Genomic DNA, 20,767 nt, shown 5'->3' on the forward strand with positions numbered 1-20,767 from the left:
TACCTGTATAGCATCCAAAGCCCTATCTCTAGTAGCTTGTGCTAATTCTATAGAAATCCTCTGTATCTCTGCTTGGGGATCAGGCCTAGAACTGCTACTGCTAGCACCATCGTTTCTAGGGGCAAGTTGGTGACGAGGAACTCCTTTGGGTCCAGTGGACTTACGGGGCGTCATCTTGGCACGAGCCATACTATAGGAAACCAATTTAATCCAAGTAAGACCATTTGATCAAAGTCTAAAGAGCAGCTATGATGGATTACATTACTCCAACCAGTCTCACTACTCAACTCTAGACTAAGAGGTGAAGGAAGTAATGAGTGAATTAATAATGATGCATGAATCGTTCTTACGAACCAAAAACATCAAAGTTTATAATGCACATAAACACCATTTATTTTATATAGGGCATAGTAATATTACTACTCCACCACACAAAACCTTTTTAATCACATACGGAATAGGGAGAAAGAAATAAGATAAGTCAGAAGTAATTTGGACCAAATTAACAAGTTAAATTTAGTCATCCCAAATCAATTTGAAGTTTTTGCAAAACAATACAACAAAAACCTTGCAACGATCGCTCTGATACCATTCTATCGCAGAACCTCCTAAGTTATAGGGCTCACATACACCTGTCACTGTCCGATGACCTTTGACATTTATGCATATGTTTCCAATAACTTAAAAAGACTGTTGGGTGTCCTCGAGGAACCCCGAATCATCCACGATTTCCGAGGAGGATCACATTACAAAGTCATTGCAGTATTACAACATTTATTCAAATATCAGCACCAGAGTAAAAACAGCGGAAGTCTTACGATAACATAGTTTACAAACCAGTTGTTTCAAACCTTACAAACTAAGTTCGATAATTATTACAAACCATAGTAGTAGTGGAGTGGCATAATTAACATATATATTACACACAAAATAAACATCCTACCTAGTTACACATTTAATTCTCATCGTCGGAACGAACAATAGTCATATAGCATGATCCAAAACAGATCTGCCCATGAGGCTCACCTGCAACAAGGGGTCAATGAACCCTGAGTACAAAAGTACTCAACAAGACTTAACCGAAATAAAATTGATAGAACTCAGGAATGCTGGCTCATGGGATTCAAGGTATGGCTTTAACAATAATCAAAGTTCTTTTGCGTAAAAGCTCTTTAACAAAATTCTTTAATTCCAAGGTAAAACTTTATAAGTACCACATATGAATCTGCCATGATCCGTAATGAGAACATGAACTTCATATCAATCTTTTTCGCAAACCTTTCCCAAGTTCTAGTTATTAATACTACGATGATGAACAGTGAGTTGAGTCTCCATAATCGAGGAGCAACGACGATTCAAACCGATTAAAAACCCAGCTAGGGATTCCAGACCACACGACATATGCAGGTCCCCGACCTACATATATCAATCTACTCTCAGATCCTCTAAAGCAAGAACGGGCCCGTGCCACCCAAGAATACAGTACTCCACCAATCCAACCCATTGCCACGTGGGTACATGCTATTCCCGCCATCTCTCCACTCCCAGTGCGCGAGTAGCCATTCTCGTAATAGAATTGCCAAGTTAAGGCTTACCGAAGTATGTGGTTAGTACTACAAATTCTCACCTCATGCAATTCAACAACGGACATGCCTTAATCAACACAGACGGAAAGAACCCGCTCACAAGACTTCCATGTCTTGTGGCTCACACACACCAAGTCCGCCCAGTCTAGATTTATTACTCCACATTCCCATATCACATGCTAACATAATTAACCAATGTTCCATTTAAAACTTGCAGGTGACAGGCAGTCACCCGACTTTCATCGTTCTATGCATAGCTAAGCAAAACTAGGCATATACGAGTTTAAAACTGGTAATATGGTAAATATGGAATAACAAGGGTGGTAATGCACCAATTAGGCTCTTACTTAACTCCTATTCACTTAATGTAGTAACGGAAAGCAAAAGCAAAATTAATTTATAAAACACAAGGAAGGGTTGTATGCATCCGGGGCTTGTCTTCGTTGACGGAAAAGTCTGGCTCCTACGACGTTTCACAAGTATTCGATCCGACCTCAACAGACGGATTAACCTCTTCGACAACTTGATTAACTACCACATTTTCACCTTCATTCACTACACGTAATAACAATGCCATGTTTAACATGATGCGGAATACGAAACATGATGCTCGATGATGGATGCAAAATTAATAATTTGAATACAACTTTCCTTCGCGGTACAGTTGCAAGTCAAACAGACTAAATATTTTTTGTAACACATACATCAATTGCCAAGGATCATTATCAACTAATGACCCAAGGTCATCACTCAATCCAAAATTTCAAACAAAACCTAAATCATTAAAGGTTACTATTTGCTTTTATGAATTAATTATTTAATTCAAAATTATGAAATAAATCAACTTATTCTAATTGAACTCAAAATTTTAGTACATGTTCATTACATGATAACTAAGTGGTAAAACAAATTTCATAATTTTTGGACATTTAAATAAGCCTAAAAAAATCATGGAAATCCATTTATTAATAAATTGAGTAATTTTTATCACATTCAAAAATTACTGAAAACATTATTTCATATTTTTCTTAAATACTATACATCACAGGGAAGTCACACAAAAATTTTCATAATTTTTGGAGCTCTAAATAAACCTACACAAAAATAACAAAAACAGACACTATTCATTCAAATCTGAAAATAGAAAAAAATCCATTTGAACGTTGAGTCACTGACAACCCGACCCCACTTGTCATCCCTAACCTCCGACGTTGACCACGGCAGCGACGGCTCTGACCAGCAATTCCTCGTCGACGGCGAGATCACCGGCGATGGCGATAGCACCAACATGTTCTACACTACTAGGCGCACCTATAGACGTACTTAGATGTATCGATTACGACTCAATTCTAGCTCAACGTCGACCATGGCAGACACGGCGCCTCGGCGGTACTACGCCAGTGACTATAGGCCGGTAGCGGTTAAACTAAAGGTCAAGGAAGCACCAGCAGCTTACCCTGAACACAACTGAGCAGATAACAAGGTCGGAGAAGCAACGGTGACACGAGTCGATGTCCATGGTGATCACGATGGCACAAGGGTCGTCGGTGATGGTGTGCTGGCGACTGAAGTGGACAAAACGGCCAAGCAACAATGAAATTAGCACTATGGCATCGAGACGAAGCCAAAGGTACACCAATCAAGGGCAATGGCTCACCGATGGGCTCTGGCCACGGAGAGGTCGGTGGTGGCGGTGCTTCGGCCGGCTCTGAGGAAGAAAACGGCATGCGGTGACACTGGACTGCTAGAGGCAAAGCAAACAGGCCAGGAATGAGTGAGAGTGCAGGGCAGAGAGAATGGCAGACGCAATTGGCATGAGGCGCGACGGTGAGGACGAATTCCGTGAGCGCAGCAAGGTCACCGGCGATGGCGGAAACAGAGCAAGGGAGAAGAGCAACGACGACGACGGATCAGGCTAAAAAGGGTGGCCAAGAAGGTCAAGGAAGCCATGACGAAGCCTTTACCACGCCAACGCAATGCCAAGGACGGCCACGACGCACCTGGAACACCGAAGAAGGTCGCCGGCCATGTAGCTACGGTGGTGAACACTGTTCACAGTATTTACAAGTTTGCCATTCATCAAAATTCACAAATTACTCTCAAATTTTCATAACAACTCAAAAATCTCCAAAAACAAAAGTTGTTCAAAATCAAAAGTGCTACAACTTTTCTTTTATAACCAACTCCTAATTCGTTCTAGATTTTGAAATGGACTTTTGAATTCAAATAGGGAAATTTAACGAATTATGCCTTTTTGAATTACTCAAAATTTTTCTAAACAACTTGAAATACTCCAAAAACAAACTTTGTATAACTTGTCAAGCTCTACACTTTTGCTTTTGGGCTCAACCCCAAAATATGCTTAGATTTTGAAATGGATTTTCAGGGTAGAATTTAAATGCTGAAAAGCGGGGTTTTCTCGAAAAATTTAAAATCCAAACAAACTTTGAACTTGAGTCAAACAATACAATGCAACACATACCACATAAATATAAACTTGTTTTAGTGTATGCATCTCAAATTTTTCACCAAATGCTAAATGCTTTGCAATGCATATGATGACATGTCAGATTTTAATATTTAAACACCCGAGGTGTTACAGGTCCACGTGGCATGCTGACGTCAGCATGACGTCATTGTCTCGGTTCTGAGCTGATAGGTGGGGTCCAGCTAACATCAGCATGACATCAGCAATGTCATCAGTTCTGATAGGTGGGTCCAGGGGCTCTTGGGCCACTGACATGTGGGTCCGGTCAAAGTCAACGTCAGTCAACGGTGAGTCAACGGTCAACGGTCAGAGTCACCGACATGTGGGCCTGGGCTGCTGACGTCAGCAGCTGATGTCATCGTGATGTCAGCATGACGTCACACCCGGCTGTGTTGGCTTCTGACATGTGGGTCCAGTGTGTTTGTGCCACTGACATGTGGGGCCAAGTCAACGGTCAATGTTGACCGGTCAACGGTCAATACGGGCCGGGTTCAAACTAGGCCTGGATAGGGCTAGATTTGGGCTAGGCTTGGCCCGCCACATGGCATGCTGTGGCGCTACCACATCACGGCCTTAGGCCTTTACTAGGCTTCGTTTTCCAGACTATGGGCGTGAGCGTGGCTTACGGTGGACCCATGTTCATGGTCCATGGACCTAAGGCAGGGTCCATGGTGGGCCAAGTCCACCCTTCTCTCCTCTGGCTGGGTCCATGTACACCGGGTGTAGGCGCGGGCGGCCAGCGAGGGGAATTCCCCTGTTTCTCCCATGGCTGTGCTCCCACCAGCGGTGTGCCCTGTCGGCGAGCCTTGCCATAGGCGCTGGCATCCAATCAAGGTGGGGGAACACTTCACCAGGCTTTGGCGAACACAGTGATGGGGTCTAGGTGGTGGTCAGGGCTCCCTAGGTCTCTGGCCACAACGAACGGCGTCTCGGCGTGGCGGTGCTCATCGGCGAGCCCCTTCTAGCGGCGTGGGTGTCCAACTAAGGTGGGCAATAGCTTGGCCTTACCTTGGTGGGTGCCCTGGTGAAGCCAGCAAGGTGGCTGGACGGCTCCAGTTGGCTGGCCACGGTGGCGGTGCACGGCGGAGCTCCGGTCGAGGTCCGGTGCCCGTGGCCAGGGCGTTGTGGCTAGCTATTGGGGTCTTGGTCTACGCGGCAGTCCTCCGGGTGTCAAGGTGTTCCTCTACGACTATGTCCAAGTCCAGCGAGGTGGCTGGGTGCGCCAGCGGTGGCCACGCCACGACGACGGCATTGCGATTGCGGTGAGCGAGTGCTCTGCTTTGGCGTTTGTGGGGCTTGGAGGGGTCTACAGCGTCCAAGGGCTCGGAGGTGGTCATGGTGTGCGCGTGAGTGTGCTGTGCTTGTGTGCCTAGAGACCAGAGATGGCCTTGGCCTACGCGCTCACGGTATGGAGCGCCATGGCTAGAGTAGCAAGGTCCGACGGCGAGCAGGGGAAGAACCGAGGGCTCACCATAGGTGTTGTGGAAGAGAGGATGGCGACGCAGTGGTGAGTTGCGGCCATGTAGCTCCAGAGGCAGCGTAGTGCCATGCAGCGTCGTGGCGTCGGCTTCTGCTCCGGCGGCTTCGGAGGTGTTCCGATGGCACCTCCTTCTTCCTCCTCCCTCACCCTTCCTTCTTCCTCGCTTTTCTCTAGCTCGAGTGTGCATGGGATGGCCACAAAGTGGTAGCGGGGCATTGAGAGCTCAGGGCACTAGGGCAACCGAGGCCGGGGCTCTTATAGCCGAGCGGGTGAACGGTGAGCCCAGTGATCGGTGGTTGGGGAATCAAGGGTGAACGGAGGCGCATGCTGCATCCAACAGCCACGAGTGGTTGTGTGGGCACGGCGCCAAGGGGACAAGGCCATGCCTCGGGCGTGACCCCCTGGCCTGCCCCTGCTAGTGCTGTCGGGGCTCGATCGAAGAAGGGAATCGGCGTGAGCGGTCGAGGGAGGAAGACGATACTATGGATGGCGTGCGGCTGACGTGTGGGGCCCGGCGGCAGTGGCAGCAAACGAAGGCGGGGAGGCGCGTTGGCGTGAGCGGCGTGCGGGCTTGCTGGGCTGGTCGCTCGGTTACGCAAGTTGGGCCGTCTGCGTGCGAAGCAGGGCTGACAGTGGGCTGAGCAGGCCAAGCCGGCCTACGAGGCCTTCTTCTTCCCCTTTTCTTTTTCTGTTTTATTTTCCTTCTTCTTTATTTGTATTCAATTTCGATCTTGAAATTTGGATTCCAAATTGGTGCACCATATTCATTGGAGTTTTTGATATGAGGCCCACAACATACTTATATAAATATTAGGAATTTATTTAGCTATTTTGTATAACAAAAATAGGTGTAGTTTTGTTATACAAAAATAGAATTTGTTTTCTCTTTAAACCTTCATTCCCTGGTTTGAGTATTAATTACTTTATGGTGTATTTCTTTAAAGAAGTTGTTAAGCATAACATAAGGCAATTGGAAATCCAATTCACAAGTTGAGTTAACAATGTATGCAATACTTTATTTGTTAGAATTTAAATAGACACAATTAACTAATGACATGCCATGCTTATGTGTTGACTTGGGTTGCGGTTAGACCTAATGCATCTCTTAGGTTGGGTTTCTATACATGACACTCATCAACACATGGGAGTTTTAAGAAAATTTTTGTAGTTGGTATTTTTGGTGTATGGATTTTTGGGTTGTTACATTAAGTGCTTCAAGTGTGGAGATATAGGACACTTTGCCTTGAAGTGTCCTACCAAGCTTGAGAAGAAGGCACAAGCAATTCATGAGAGGCAAGGCAATGGGAAGCATCACATGAGCAATGAAGAGAAGGCTCAATCAAAGAGAAAGTGCTACTCATGCCGGGAAAGGGGACACATGGCTCATTCATGTCCCCTAGGTAACTCTCCTAAGCCCATTTCAATTGATGCAAATACTATGCTTAGGAAGGATGGCAATGGTACCTCATTGGTTGCAATTGCAAAATATCCCTCTATTCATACTAAGGTTGTGCCTAAGTATGTTGCTCCTAACTTGAGAGGACCCAAACTTATTTGGGTACCATCAAAAAGTGGATGATTATTTATAGGTACCATGGCATTGGAGGCTTGATTCAATGGAATTCTCATTGTTCATCATATATTGAGTCAAGTATTAAAGCCTAGTGCAAAATATTATCCCAATGCCAAGTCAAAACAAGTGAAGTCCAAATGTGCTACAACATACAAGTGTTATGTTCAAATTGTGGGTGATTTATTAGAATTATTTGGTGGCTTGCAAATAATTGATTAAAAGCTTGCTAGTTGAATAATCATGAGCTAACCAATGTATATCTCTTATTGATCATTTCATTTGGGTGCAAATGAGTTGATTGAAATTAGATATATATGCATTCGTTGCTTGCTATAAGATGTTTGAATGGATTAAATGCTTAGTAATCAAGTTTGGATTGATTTGAGTTGGATAAGTTCATGAGATAACTTTTAGCAAGTGGTTTAAATGGATATATATCTTGTGAAAGTACTCAACCAAGTTAGTTCCAAGTTTGATTCACATTTGATGAAGAATAGCTCAAGTATTGAAATCTGTCCTATATTGCAAAATCTGAATGAGCTATGATCAAGTCTGAGTTTGAGTGATCAAATCTATTTGAATTAGCTTAAATTTGGTATGCATGCTCTAGACTTATGGTATAAGATGCTGTATAAATTTCATGGGAATTGGATAAGAGATGCTTCAGTCTTGGAGTAGATCTTGTCAGCTATAGTGGAGCAGTTTTTAGCATGTAGCAGTGGTGGAAGAATTGAAATCTGGTAGCAATATAGAAGTCAAATGAAGCTCAAATTTTTATAGCTACTATATGACTTAGTGAGGCACATCTCTACTAAATTTTGTGGGATTTGGATCTATACATTGGGAGATATGTATTTTTCTTTAAAGGGTATAGAATCTTCCTGTAGCACCCGGTTTTAAGGATAAAACCAGATACACACCATATATGAGCCCAGGAAGTCAGATCACACATATAGCTACAAATAGAGGTAATATCAATAGACAATGCTTAATATATAACATATTAGTATAAAGAATACAACCTTACATAGTAGACAACGGAAAGACTCTACATTCTTCAGGCGAAGGCTCCAAATCCACAGGGACAACTGACTGGTTGATCACAAGCCTAACTGCTCCATAATCTAGCAATCTAGTATCCATCTAGGATTTTTACCTAAAGTATTGAAAATAAAACAAGCGTAAGTACATGTCGTACTCAGCAATATAACATGGGGTTCATGAGGCTCAAAAGGTTGACACTAGTTTAACTGTGGTTAGCTTTTATGAGTCACAATTTTAAGTGATTGAGTAGCAACAAGTTTATCTTAAGCCCATATAAACACATGATCAGATAAACATGAATAATGAATAGCATAAACAATTAACCATTAATGATCATCTATTCCATAAGAGTTCCAAGGCCACTCATGATCATGAGCATGGTTGATATACCAGTTTTACACTGTAGAGGTTGTACACTTTCACCATGAACCGTGATTTACCCTTTCACCTAAGGTCATGAGCCTCTTAACCCACTACCAAGGAAGGTCGGTAGGGTTCACTATGAAGTCTTTCAAAGGTTCGTCTAACAAGTGTAGCCCGCTAGGGATTCCCCATCAACCAGTAAGATCCCTCCCCCAAGGTGTGACTAACAAAAAGACATAGAAACCAAAGTGCACTCCCTTGGTAGGCTGCGAGATCAAACCAATCGGAGCCCCTCTTGTGCCTTTCGGTAAGCTACTACGAGCTAGAAAAGGTCCTCATACTTGACTAAAACCAGAGCCATGTAGCACTCATGGTTGTACTGTAAGTCCCGGTGACCACTTACAGATATGTCATTACGGAGAGGAATCTAGAGCACCATAAAAACAATGCTCTAGGCCCCTTATTCCAAGTTGCTAAAAATCATATTTTAATGTTTATTGCATATACCATTGGTCAAGTTACAGGATCATGGTTATTGAATTAGAGCACTAGCATCATACTACCCAATGCAATGTCTCACGGGTGTCAAGGTACAAGATACAAAAGCTAGGATATCCTTAGGGTAACAAGGTAGACACATGCACATGAATTAAATGTATTAAATATGAATAGGAAACAAGGATGATCCCATTCTACACTTGCCTTAAAACTCAGATCCTTCTTCTAGTCCAAACCTTCAATGAATTGCTTCTGGATTCACCACGTATAGCTCACCGACTGGACGATATCATAAAGCACCACACCTGCATCCAAGCACAAACATGCATAACATATAAATATAACTAAATTAGAATAGTACATCAATCAATAAAAAGGTTTGAAAACTAACCTACGCATCTCTACGAACACACATTCGCAAAAAAGCACACTAATCAGAGCTACGGTGTAAAAAACATCTACCGAACGATTTACTATAAGCTTCATTTATTTTAACTATATAAAAGCATGGATAAGATATTTTAGGGAAATATCTAAATTGAATTAAGCCAAATTATATTTGATTTAGAAGACCAAGATAAAACTAATCTTACTTTATTTAGAAAAGATCTAAGTAGAAAATCTAAATTACTTTTAATTGGAAATCTAATATAGATTGATCAAATTAACATTTTATCCGAAAGCAAGAAACAGGCTAAACAACATAATTGTCACATAGATTATGTCAATACAAATCTAACACAACTTGAACGGATCAAAACGGAGTTAGAACAAAGATTTTATGGCTAAAACAAGGTTAGTTGCACATTTGTAAATAAACCGAACTATTTTTTGAATTAAAATAAATTAATTCAGAATTAAATCAAAACCGAGGACGGCGGGAAAAATTACTAGAAAGTGGATGGATTCTATAGCAAAAGTGCCTGACGAAGGGGTATGGGTGAATCTGGGCCGTCGGATCGAGATTAGATGATCTAGATTAGATCAGAGAGAGGAAGGGAGAAGCTACCAGCCATCAACAGTAAAGCGCGCGGTGGAGCTCCATTACCAACGATGAACGAGCTCGCCGATGCACAAGGATAGGGCCCTAGAGGCCATGGTTTCACACGGAACAAGCTTGAGGAGATAGAGAGGGAGATGGTGAACCCAACTTGCGGGGTTGGAGACTGTTGCGAGAGCACGGAGACTGCTCGGGGCTTGCCCGAGCAGCTCGGGTTGTCCGGCAAACCCCCAGTGATGCGAAGCGTGAGACCGAGAGCGAGAGGGAGAGCTGGCGAGGTACCTATAGGTTCCTTAACTTTGTGCGACGCTCGGGGAGGTCGTCACAGCGACGGAGAAACAGTGGAGTGGCGAAACACGCTCGACAGCAGCGGCTTAGGGTTGTGGCGGCGCAAAAAGCTATGGTGAGGCACCGGTTCGCGCTAGGGTTTTGGGATGGGGGTGGCGCAGCACCTACGGCTTTGCTTTATAGGGGCGTAGGCGTGGGCAGCATGCCAAAAATCCTAAGGATTCTGGCGCCGGCGGGGATTTCCTTCCCTTGCTTGAGTCTGGCTCGAGCACAACGTGGGGAATATGGCACCAACAAGTGGGCTCGGCATGTCAGCGGAAGAGAGAGTAGGGTCGGGCTATCAGCTAGAGAAAGGGGGAGAAGGGATGCGTGGCATGGCTACTGGGCCGACCCAAGGGAAGGGAGGACAAGTGGGCCAGTGGGGTGGAGCAGAGCTGGCCTGCAGAGGGAAGGCGGCCAGCTAGGCCATGGTGGCATATTGGGCCAGCGGGATTGGGAGAAAGGGCAGGCCGAGAGGGAGAGTAGACTGGGCCTTTGGGCCAAAATAGGGTGGAGAGAGAGTTTTCTCTTTTTCTTTTCTTTTATTTCAAAGCCATTTCAATACCCTTTTCAAAAACAAGTTGAATTATTTTAAGTTTTGGATCAAATGACTCATCAAAATAAATAAAATGCAACGGCATGTATGCTCAAACATGTTGCTACCTTATGATAAATTTGAATTTAATGAAAAATTATTATTTTCCTATGTTTTCATGAGCACAAAATTCAAAATTACCTCAATTTACATCTATTTTACCCAGAAGTATTCAGGGTATCGTATTTCCACGAGGAACGGAGGTGTAAGAGTCTCTTAAGCTAGTTCACCTAATGATAACAAGAGGATAGCCCAGGTAGTGAGGTTTTCTAGGATAGAGATCCTAAGCTAAGAAAGCTTTGCCACTATAGACTTGCTTCGGACACCGAATAACACTTGGTCTGTCAAGCGTTGCCAGCCCACGGCTCTATGTTGTACCTGGACATGGGGGATTTCGATGGATGGACAGGGCTATCACCACCTGCCGCCTACCCCTCAACCGTGGAGTACGAGGCAAACGAAGGTAGCCTCTAGCCTAGACACCACGTCTACACTATCGACTACTACTCTAGCATCGATCAGGGTTATCCGTCTTTATCAGGGCCCTTTACTAGAGTATTCGTCACAAGGGCGAACGACGAACCCGCAAGTGAATAATGAACAAGATTAACTTAAAGTAGAACTCACCACCAAAGATAAACATGAACCTTACACTCTAAGTAGTATTCGGATCGTAGAGGTACAAATGGAGAGAAGTCAACGATTCCCGGCATTTCTTCCGCTAAGTGTATAAGGGGCCCGAAGTACACAAGTGGAGGTAGCTGACAACTCCGGTACTTCTCCACTCTTATTTACTCCCTACTCTAAAACTAGCTAGAGAGCTAAGATATGAATGGAGCTCTTCTCTTCTTGTCACATTATGTCTCTCTTGTGTTGTGTGTTGTGAGAGAGGGGGTTTCCCCTCTATTTATACAAGCCATGAGGCGGTGCTAGAGGCTATTCTTGGCGCGAAACTCAGTCTCCACTGTCTCTGCATGCCTCCATGCCACTGCCATTCAAAGGGGCGGCAGAGAGGAGCTGGCTAGGGGTCGGGCGACCCCAGGGGTCGACCACCCCCTAACCTGGCCCCCTCGCCACCGCCTTCATGTGTTCTGCTGTGGACTGGTCCTAGGCCACTTCTTGGTTGGTATTTCGCCCGGATAACTTGAGTTGCTAGGCATTTCTAGTTATTCCTTTGTGCAAATCAGCGTTGTTAAGCGCCTTTTGGTGTATTCTCCCATGTATTTGTACTTATGTCCCGAAAATGATCAACTCATCAAAACTTATGGAATATGTTAGTGTAAGACCCTATTTACTAAGTTTGGTGTTTGTTTGTATGGATTTTATATAAATGTTGGGGTTAAAAATGTGAGTTAAGGACCGCCAACAATGACTATAACAATGACTATAGTGACAAAAACTTGAGGACTCGTATAAGAAATAGAATGTCACAAGACGTAGAGGCAATATATATATATATATTAGAACTACTATTCTGTAGTTGGCCATAGAATAACTTATTCTGTAGCCACTTTGAGTTACGATAATTACTATGTTAATTTACAGTAACTCCTTACTAAGTGGTTTACTATAACATTATGGTAAATATTCTCATGTGTTATAGTAACCCAACTATTGTAAATATGTATTGACATTATGGTAAATTAGTATATAAAATTATGGTAAATAGAGGTGGCTACAGAATAACTTATTTTGTAGCCGGCTGCTGAATAGCCTCTCCCTATATATATATAGTAATGGGACGGGATCGGGGAGTGAGGAAGAAATTGTAATACTAATCGAATGCATGGTTTGATTTACCCTCCCACATTACGTACTCTCAACAATTGTGGGTAACCAATGATCCGGCCCACTCTGATAGCTCCAAGACTAACTACTGAGAAGGTTAAATTGATTAGTGAATCAATAATAGACAGGGAGACGACGAAAACAAATAAGCAAAAGCTCTGTCATTTCTAGTTCGGTCTTTTCTCCTAAGCTTTGGAAAAACCAGAAATGCACTCCACCAGCTGAAAGCCATGCCTTGCTATATATAGGCTAGTTGCTGTAGACTTGTAGTGAAATGAAAGATTTTTTTCTCCAATACGCAAAAGATTTGCGTATCATTGTATTAAGGAGAAGAGTTCAAAGAAAAAACATACAACGCGCTTCTATCGAGCGCCGAAGGAGGTTGACCTAACACAGCCGAAGATGGACCATCCTAGCAAAAGACCTCATGTTTCGATATTACATAAAAGGAAACAACCAATATCAACACAGCTTTGTGGCCTAGGTGGGCTTACGTCTTCACGGCTGCCTGGACGGTGCCTTTCCAACGGCCGGGAAGAGCTCGTCCAACGCCTCGGCTTCGGACGCAGTCAGGTTGTCGTCGAAGAGCCTGTCAAAGGCCTCCAACTCCGAAGTGGATGGCGCAGATGGATCCCTGGTGTAGCCCATACACTGCATGATTAGCACCTCACCTCGCTTAGAAGCTGACACTCGGGAGAGGCTCTGAGCCGCCAACTGCCTGCTCCGCCACGGCAGTACCGGCTTAGTAGGAGGCTATTTGGGAGGCTCGCAAATCAGCGAAGAGTCCCTCTTACGCGTGACATTGTTGATGAAGCTGTTGAGGTGTCATTTGGCGGAGTCGTCGTTGTCCACAGCCTGATGGGTAACCCCTGGTGGTGAACTGGAAGGGCCATCTGGTCGCGAATCTCCGAAGCCTCCGCCGTCTGCGCCCACCGCTACCACGCATGGTCGCACCAGGCACAGCAGCTGCTGCACCCCGCATAGCCCTAGCCGCGCTCGACGTGTCGCCCTAAGTACGCGGCCGGTTGCCCAAGATACGCTCCCGGACAGGGCGTCATTGCCGACCTTTTGGGGGCACCAACTATGCCAGAGCCGGAAGGAGGCACCTTCCGCCCCTGCTTACAGTCCCGCGCGAGGTGTCGGAACCCCTTGCATTGGAGGCAGCTTGCAGGTTGCCACCCTGTGCGCGGTGGGGAGACAGTTGAAGCACTTCTCGCGTAGATCCGTCGGATAGCGGATAGGGGGGCGCTGGTTCGCCGATGTAGTGCAGGCGGGGCATGCCCCTCCGGCACCGCTTAACGACCCCTGCTACAAGACCTCATGCCAGTCGTCGGCGTCCGGAGCGGAGACGCGCTGGCAGGCGGAGCCCTCTCCGCGACATCTGAGGCACTGTTGGGCGGGGACACGGCCATCCACAGGCCGAGCAGACATGCTGGGCACCAGCTGGGGGCGTGGCCGTGGCCGGCGAGTCCTGCGGTTGCGCCGCCCGTGCACAACGCCAGCACCAGCAGCATTGTTGTGCCCACCTCTTGTGACGTTAGCTGGTCGGACCCTCTCATCCAGGGGGCGCTTGCCCCGCTCAGCAGCAGCATTGCCGCGGGTGAGGCGCGGCTTGGCACGCTCCAGCAAAGGCGACATCCAGAGCTGCAACCCCTAGTGGACTGCGTCCAGGTAGGAGGTTGGGGAGGTGACCGGCGACCTCTCTGCGTCAGAGTCGTCAAGGTCCTCATCCGCCCAATGACGAGCCTTGGAATGCCCCATCGATCCATCCCCAGGGTGGAAGGGGAAGGCGAGGGGGGACAGAGAGGACAACGGTTTGGGCATGGAGGGGTGCACGAGGAAGATGTTGAGCCCCGACGCCGAATTAGACTGTTGTGGCGAACTGGGCGCCGAGGCGTCCTCGTCATCCGAGATGTCCTCGACGAGAACCAGCGACTCGTCCTCCACCAGCCACGATTCTGGCTGGGCGACGGCTGTGCCTGGCGGCGGTTGGGGGCCGCACCAGAGACGGCTCCCCCACAGGGCTGCGGGGAGCTTGTGTCGACGGTGACTGCCCCAGGCGGCGGAGGGGGCATCGGTGGCGCCGCCAGCTCTGTAAGGAAGGAGTGGGCTCCACAAGCGATGTTGGCAGTGGCGTGGCCTCCCCGCGAACGGCCGAGGTGCCCATACCCGGCCTAGCGGCCTCAGCGCGTTTGACGGCCGCGGTGGTGATGGCCACGGCAGCAGCAGCTTCCAGCGGCGTCAAAGGGGGCAGAGTGGGTGGGGTGACGTCGGATCGGGGCCCCTGGCGAGGCTGCGCGGAGCCCGCGGGCTCGACACTGGTGGGGGAACCCGTTTGGGCCGGCACGGCGTCCGGTGCAGGTGGTGGATCCTCCGCGCACAGCCTTGGGGCGGCCGTGGCTGGCTCGGGCGGTGGATGGGGCCTTGGGGCGCCGGTGGATGAGGTTCCCGTGGTGGCGGCGACCGCCCCATGTGGCCGCGGGACGCCGGAGGAGCAGCCCGACGTGGATGGCGGCAGCGGCCGCCCGACGCACTCGAGCGCACCCGCGTGTGGGTGAGGAGAGGGGGTGGCGTAGCCGTGGAGGCAAGCTCCGGCTCAGCCGGCATCGAGGAGGGGGCGGCCGTCATGGCCTGCGCCCGCTCGAGCGGCGAGGGCGCGGCTGGCCCGCCATAGCCGGCTGCCGCGCGCGGAGGGTGAAGGACTGGTGTGGACAAAGTTAGGGGGCTGGTAGAGGAGGGGGATGGGGGGGGCGGCGGCACCAGGGTGAAACCCTAACGGGCCGCGCGGGTGAAGCGCGGCATCGGCACCCTCGTGAAATGAAAGATGGGCGAACACCGCCCTTTTCTACTTTAGTAAGGTAAAGGTGACTTACTACCATCAACCACTGCAACGAAGTGCGTATGTATACCTACAGCTAGCCTGCAGGGTGCTCGCTACCTTGCTCATAGCTCAATGATTCCAGCGTCAGGATCAAGTAGGCAAGTCGTGCACTGTTTCTTCCACTGCTGTCCTCGCCTCTTCTTCTTCCTCCCCCGGCTTCTCCGCTGTTCTCCTACTCTGCCGCGTCTCACAAAGATCAATGGGGATGCGTTCCACCACTGCCCTTGTCCTTGTGTTACTCATCCAGCTTAGTCTTGGTGAGGCTGCTACAGTCTCGAATGGAACAACTGACGGCAAGGAGCGCTGGGGATACGTAGAAATTCGTCCGAGTAACCTTTCTGCAATCTACATGCCACCTTTTGATTTGCTTCCGTTTGTTTATCCTTCTGTGCTAGCTAATAACTCTCCCTTCTGTAAATGATTTTTGTTTCGCTGTTTCTCAGAGGCGAACCTCTTCTGGTGGTTCTACCGGAGCTCGCAGCGGGTGTCGACGCCAGAACAACCATGGCCAACCATCCTGTGGCTGCAAGGTGGCCCGGTTCGTACAGTCTTCCTCTTCCACCTCTCCTCTGTCATCACGCACAAATATGTAATATTTGTTGAGTTGAATGAACCTTTCCTTTCATCGTCGTCGTCTTCTGGATCAGGGACAGTCGGGCACTGGGAACGGCAACTTCCAAGAGATCGGAGCTCTTGATGTAGACCTCAAGCCACGCAACTCGACGTGGCTGCAGAAAGCTGACCTCATATTTGTGGTCCGACTAGGAGATCTCTCTGTCTCTGTTTTCACGATTCTGAATCTACTCCGCGATGCTGATGCTGATCTACTCCGTGATGAAAATTGTGAATGGCGGCAGGACAACCCGGTGGGCGTTGGCTACAGCTACGTAGAGGACGAGAGCGCGCTAGTGAAGACCGACTTGGAGGCGGCTGCGGACTTGACCGAGCTTCTCAAGGCGCTGGTCAAGGAGCTACCGACCTTGCAGAGCAGCCCTCTGTTCCTCGTCGGCGAATCCTACGACGGCAAGCTCGCCGCCATGACCGGTGTCTCCGTGGCAAGAGCCATCCGTGCTGGCACCCTCAAGATCACGCTTGGAGGTTGGTAAACTCTAATTTTAGTACTCAACCTGCAGGTAACAAGAAGCATCCATGCGACTTAATTGGTCTGTGTTGGCCATTTTTTTTCCCACAGGTGTGGTGCTCGGTGATAGCTGGATCTCGCCGGACGATCACGCGGTGAGGATATTAGTACTTGACATCTTTCGATCCATCTGCATCATCACATCAAGTTCAATAATACTAGCTCATGAATAGCCACTGAATTGTTTGCTCAATGCATGCAGCTATCCTACCCCTGGCTGCTGAAGGACGTTTCGAGGCTGGATGACAACGCCGTCGGCAAGGCCATCATGTAAGCTGCTACGCTATGGTTGGCAGCTTTTTATCCACCATCTATATATTGTTGAACTTTGCTTCTCGGTGAACTGAAACTGGCCGGGATTATGTCAGGATGGCGGTGACGGTGAAGCAGCAAATGGTGTCCGGGCAGTTTGCAGCCGCCTATAAGACGTGGGTCGATCTGCTCGATTTGATCGACGCCAAGAGCGGCAACATCGTAAGTGTAACTCTCCACAACACTTTGCTACTAAGCCCCGTTCGCGTGCCCTTAAATCCGGCTTGATCCGCTTCTTTTTTCATCCGGAACAATATTTTTCTCTCACAAATTCCTCTAGAATTCATCCAAACCATCCAAATTCACCATCCCAATGGGCCCTAAAGGGGCAGGCACACAGAAATGATGATTAATTTACCTTAATGAGTCTGTGCAGAATATGGAGAACTTCATGGTTGACAACACGGTTAGCTCTGCAGTCTTATCATACTTACTGACAAGACCATCGTCGTCATCACCGGGCAGCAGCCGAGTGGCTATGGATGGCACCAATACGATCAGTGGCATCTTGAACGGGGTCATCAAACAAAAACTCAAGATCATCCCCAAGAACATCACGTGAGAGGCTCCATCTTCGTTCTTACATGCCACAATCTCAAAACTTGAAGACATTACTACGCGCATGCATTGATCAGTAGCTATGTTTCATTGTTTCCTGTCCATGTCGTCCTCTGATTGATCTACTTACTGTGGGCAGGTGGCAAGATGTGTCTCTGCAGGTCTTTGACGCTTTGACCAATGACTTCATGAAGCCAGCGATCAACGAGGCAAGCGAACATATTATTGGCCCTAGCTAGTTGATTTGGTGGTGTTTTGAAATTGTCTTTTATGTTGATGGACTCAATCCTGCTGCAAGTTGATGAGCTGCTGTCATATGGTGTGAACGTGACAGTGTACCAGGGCCAGGTTAGGAGCAAAGAAACTAGCTGATTTTCACTTGGATTATTTATTTTGTTATAAGAATGAGAATGCTAAAATGCCATGTATTCAAACCATATATATTGCGTATATTGCCATATTGGCATTTCTGACTACTGCTCATCATGTTTTGTCTTCTGAAGCTTGACGTGATCTGCTCAACGCTGGGCACAGAAGCATGGGTGAAGAGGCTCAAGTAAGGCTTCATCTTCCCATTTATAAGCTAGTTCTTGATTGCATGGTTCAGACTAGCTAGTAATATAATTGTGTCATTTGACCTGCATCTAATTCAGGTGGGAGGGTCTGCATAACTTCTTCAGCCTGCCAAGGAAGCCTTTGCATTACTGCCACCCTTACTATCTCACCAATGGCTTCGTCCAATCATACAAGAATCTGCACTTCTATTGGATCCTGGGAGCTGGACACACGGTAAGTCCCCTACTTATCCACATGACAAAATTGAAGTGATATCGTCTGAACCAAAAGCTCAAGCACTGCTCGTGTCATTTGCGCTCTGCAGGTTCCTGTGGACAAGCCTTGCACTGCGCTGTACATGATCGGCAGCATAGTGCAGTCTCCAGCAAGTTACGATGGTTAGGCAGATTGGAATGAACTCATAGTGCTGCGCCAACAATCTTGTATTACACTAGCTAGTATCACCTAATTATAATAACGGATTCATCGACTAGTAATGTTTGGTGGTTGTTTCAATTGAAACCCTGATACTGGTGTGGTATGTATTTGCATGTTTGGCTAGTAATTTGTTGGGATTTGGAAGTTTGTTCGGTCTCTCGGTCCTCGCTCCCAAGCAGAGGGACTACAACTGAATAATTTTTACAAAGTTTAAATGAGACGGGAACGTGAAAGTACTATTACTTTTTTTTTTCTGTTTACCGGACCAGCCTCAATGGTAAGTTTCATCTCATTGATACTAAGGTTTACATAGATGAATGAAACAACCTAGCTCCCTCAGTGGATAGTTTTATCTCACAATTTCATGGACTAGATATAACTTTAGATTATTGTACAGTGCTGTGATCAAATGTTCCATGTGATTATGTGGCCATCGTAACACATGATTGCACAAAAGCTTGAAAAGCTTGCGCCCCGGCACATGTTCTCGAAAAAATTATTGCACAAAGCTATCATCCTGCGGTAATTTACACACAAGAAGCAGCAGATACGATGCCATGCTACTAATTGCCAAAGCAACTAATCAATCAATCGGCTGCACACGAGTATTTTGTTAATAGAATGACAAGCATCAGTTAACTGAAGATAACTAATGACAAGCATCAGGTAGCCGAGAGGATCAAGTCCTTTTGCCATCAACTTGCCCTCAGCTGGATCAAGAAACTGCCGCAGCCTGTATGAAGAAATTACATGCGCGCAAGCCGGTTTCACTCACATACAGCAAAATGCTAGTAGAGAATAGGCATCATTTAAAAGCGAATGTGCACAATGATCTAGGCGCTTATGCCCTTTGAAGGACCGTGCAAAGCGACCAGAGGAGGTGAAAAGGAGTCTAATCCAAATTTCTTTCGATTTTGGCTGCTGTCCCTACACAGCCCAACAAAAACTCCAAATGCAGTAAATAGAGTTCACAAAAGCCAATTGGTGATTAGATGAACCCTAGGAGATACATAGAACGTAGCAAAACTGAGCGTAAACAAGAAGTCCAAAAACCAAAAAAAACAACAGCCCACGATATATGTGTCGACGAAATATGGTCGGCAGTCTACCTAGGGGTATGCCCAAGGTAGTAGATTATCGGCAGACAGATGCGCAAGCCCCAAACAAGACGGTGACGCAAGACAGACACGAGGTTTTATCCAGGTTCGGCCGCCAAAAAGGCGTAATACCTACGTCCTGCGTCTGATTTATATTGCTGTATGTCAATGAGAGATGTCTTTTAGAGGGGTCCCCTGCCCGCCTTATATAGTCCGGGGGGCAGGGTTACAGATCTGGAAACTAATCCTAGTCAGTTACAATTGCCATATGTGGCCGGATAAGGATTCCTATTCTAACCAACCAGGATCCTGCTTGGTCGCCAAATCCGTCTTGATTCCTTGTGCGGGACTCCGATCAGGTTAACTGGGCCGCACGTCGCCTTTCGGGTGAACTGAAACCATCGATCCGGGCCAGCCCAAGCCTAGCCGTAAGGGTATAGGGGTTAATACCCCCACAGCTAGTCCCCGAGCATCATGCATTATGCTGCGACACGCCATTTTAACCTTCTCCGACAAGCGAGGCTTGGATTTTTGACGCCTCCGACCACCGTCATCACCGGAGAAGTAGGTTGTCCGAAGAATGTATGGTGCTCTTAAGAAAAAAGAAAAAGATTTCTGTCCTGAGAAGTGTGCCCACTTGTATTTCTGAAAAGAAATGTAAGTGGTCTTGAAGCATAGCATCCTTAAACATCAGAAGCATAGGGGTCAAAAAACAAACACACACACCGCAAGGTGAAGTGTGCCCACTTAGTCCCCGAGCTTGCTGGAAGGCAAAGTATGAGCCTTGTAGCAAGGTCTAAAAGAAAAGTCTATTAACTGTATGTGAGTACAAATCACATGTAGCCAAGGAGAACCATTATTCAAGAAGTGGTCGGGGCAGTCCCCGAGCATACTAATAATCCTCATAATCATTCAAAACATTGGGGTCGATTTAAACAAACACATTCACTGCAAGGTGAAGTGTGCCCACTTAGTCCCCGAGCCTAGTAGTAGGTGACGCAGGCACGTGGTGCCAGGGTCTAAAAAAGAAATTCCACTGAGGT

At 46.9% G+C, this 20,767-nt stretch overlaps 1 protein-coding gene across 1 annotated transcript; it reads left to right on the top strand.

Annotated features, from left to right (window-relative positions):
* Positions 1-15,822: 15,822 nt before the first annotated feature.
* LOC136522372 (serine carboxypeptidase-like 51) lies at positions 15,823-18,647 on the top strand. Its single transcript, XM_066516195.1, has 13 exons — positions 15,823-15,952; positions 16,067-16,161; positions 16,271-16,378; positions 16,481-16,721; positions 16,816-16,859; positions 16,967-17,034; positions 17,133-17,238; positions 17,453-17,634; positions 17,774-17,847; positions 17,933-17,982; positions 18,138-18,190; positions 18,288-18,423; positions 18,515-18,647. The coding sequence occupies exons 1-13, from the start codon at positions 15,823-15,825 to the stop codon at positions 18,590-18,592; spliced, it is 1,365 nt and encodes a 454-aa protein (XP_066372292.1). The 3' UTR covers positions 18,593-18,647.
* The last annotated feature ends 2,120 nt before the right edge of the window (positions 18,648-20,767 follow it).

This window comes from Miscanthus floridulus, chromosome 18 (assembly GCF_019320115.1).
Source record: "Miscanthus floridulus cultivar M001 chromosome 18, ASM1932011v1, whole genome shotgun sequence".
NCBI classification, from domain to species: domain Eukaryota; kingdom Viridiplantae; phylum Streptophyta; class Magnoliopsida; order Poales; family Poaceae; genus Miscanthus; species Miscanthus floridulus.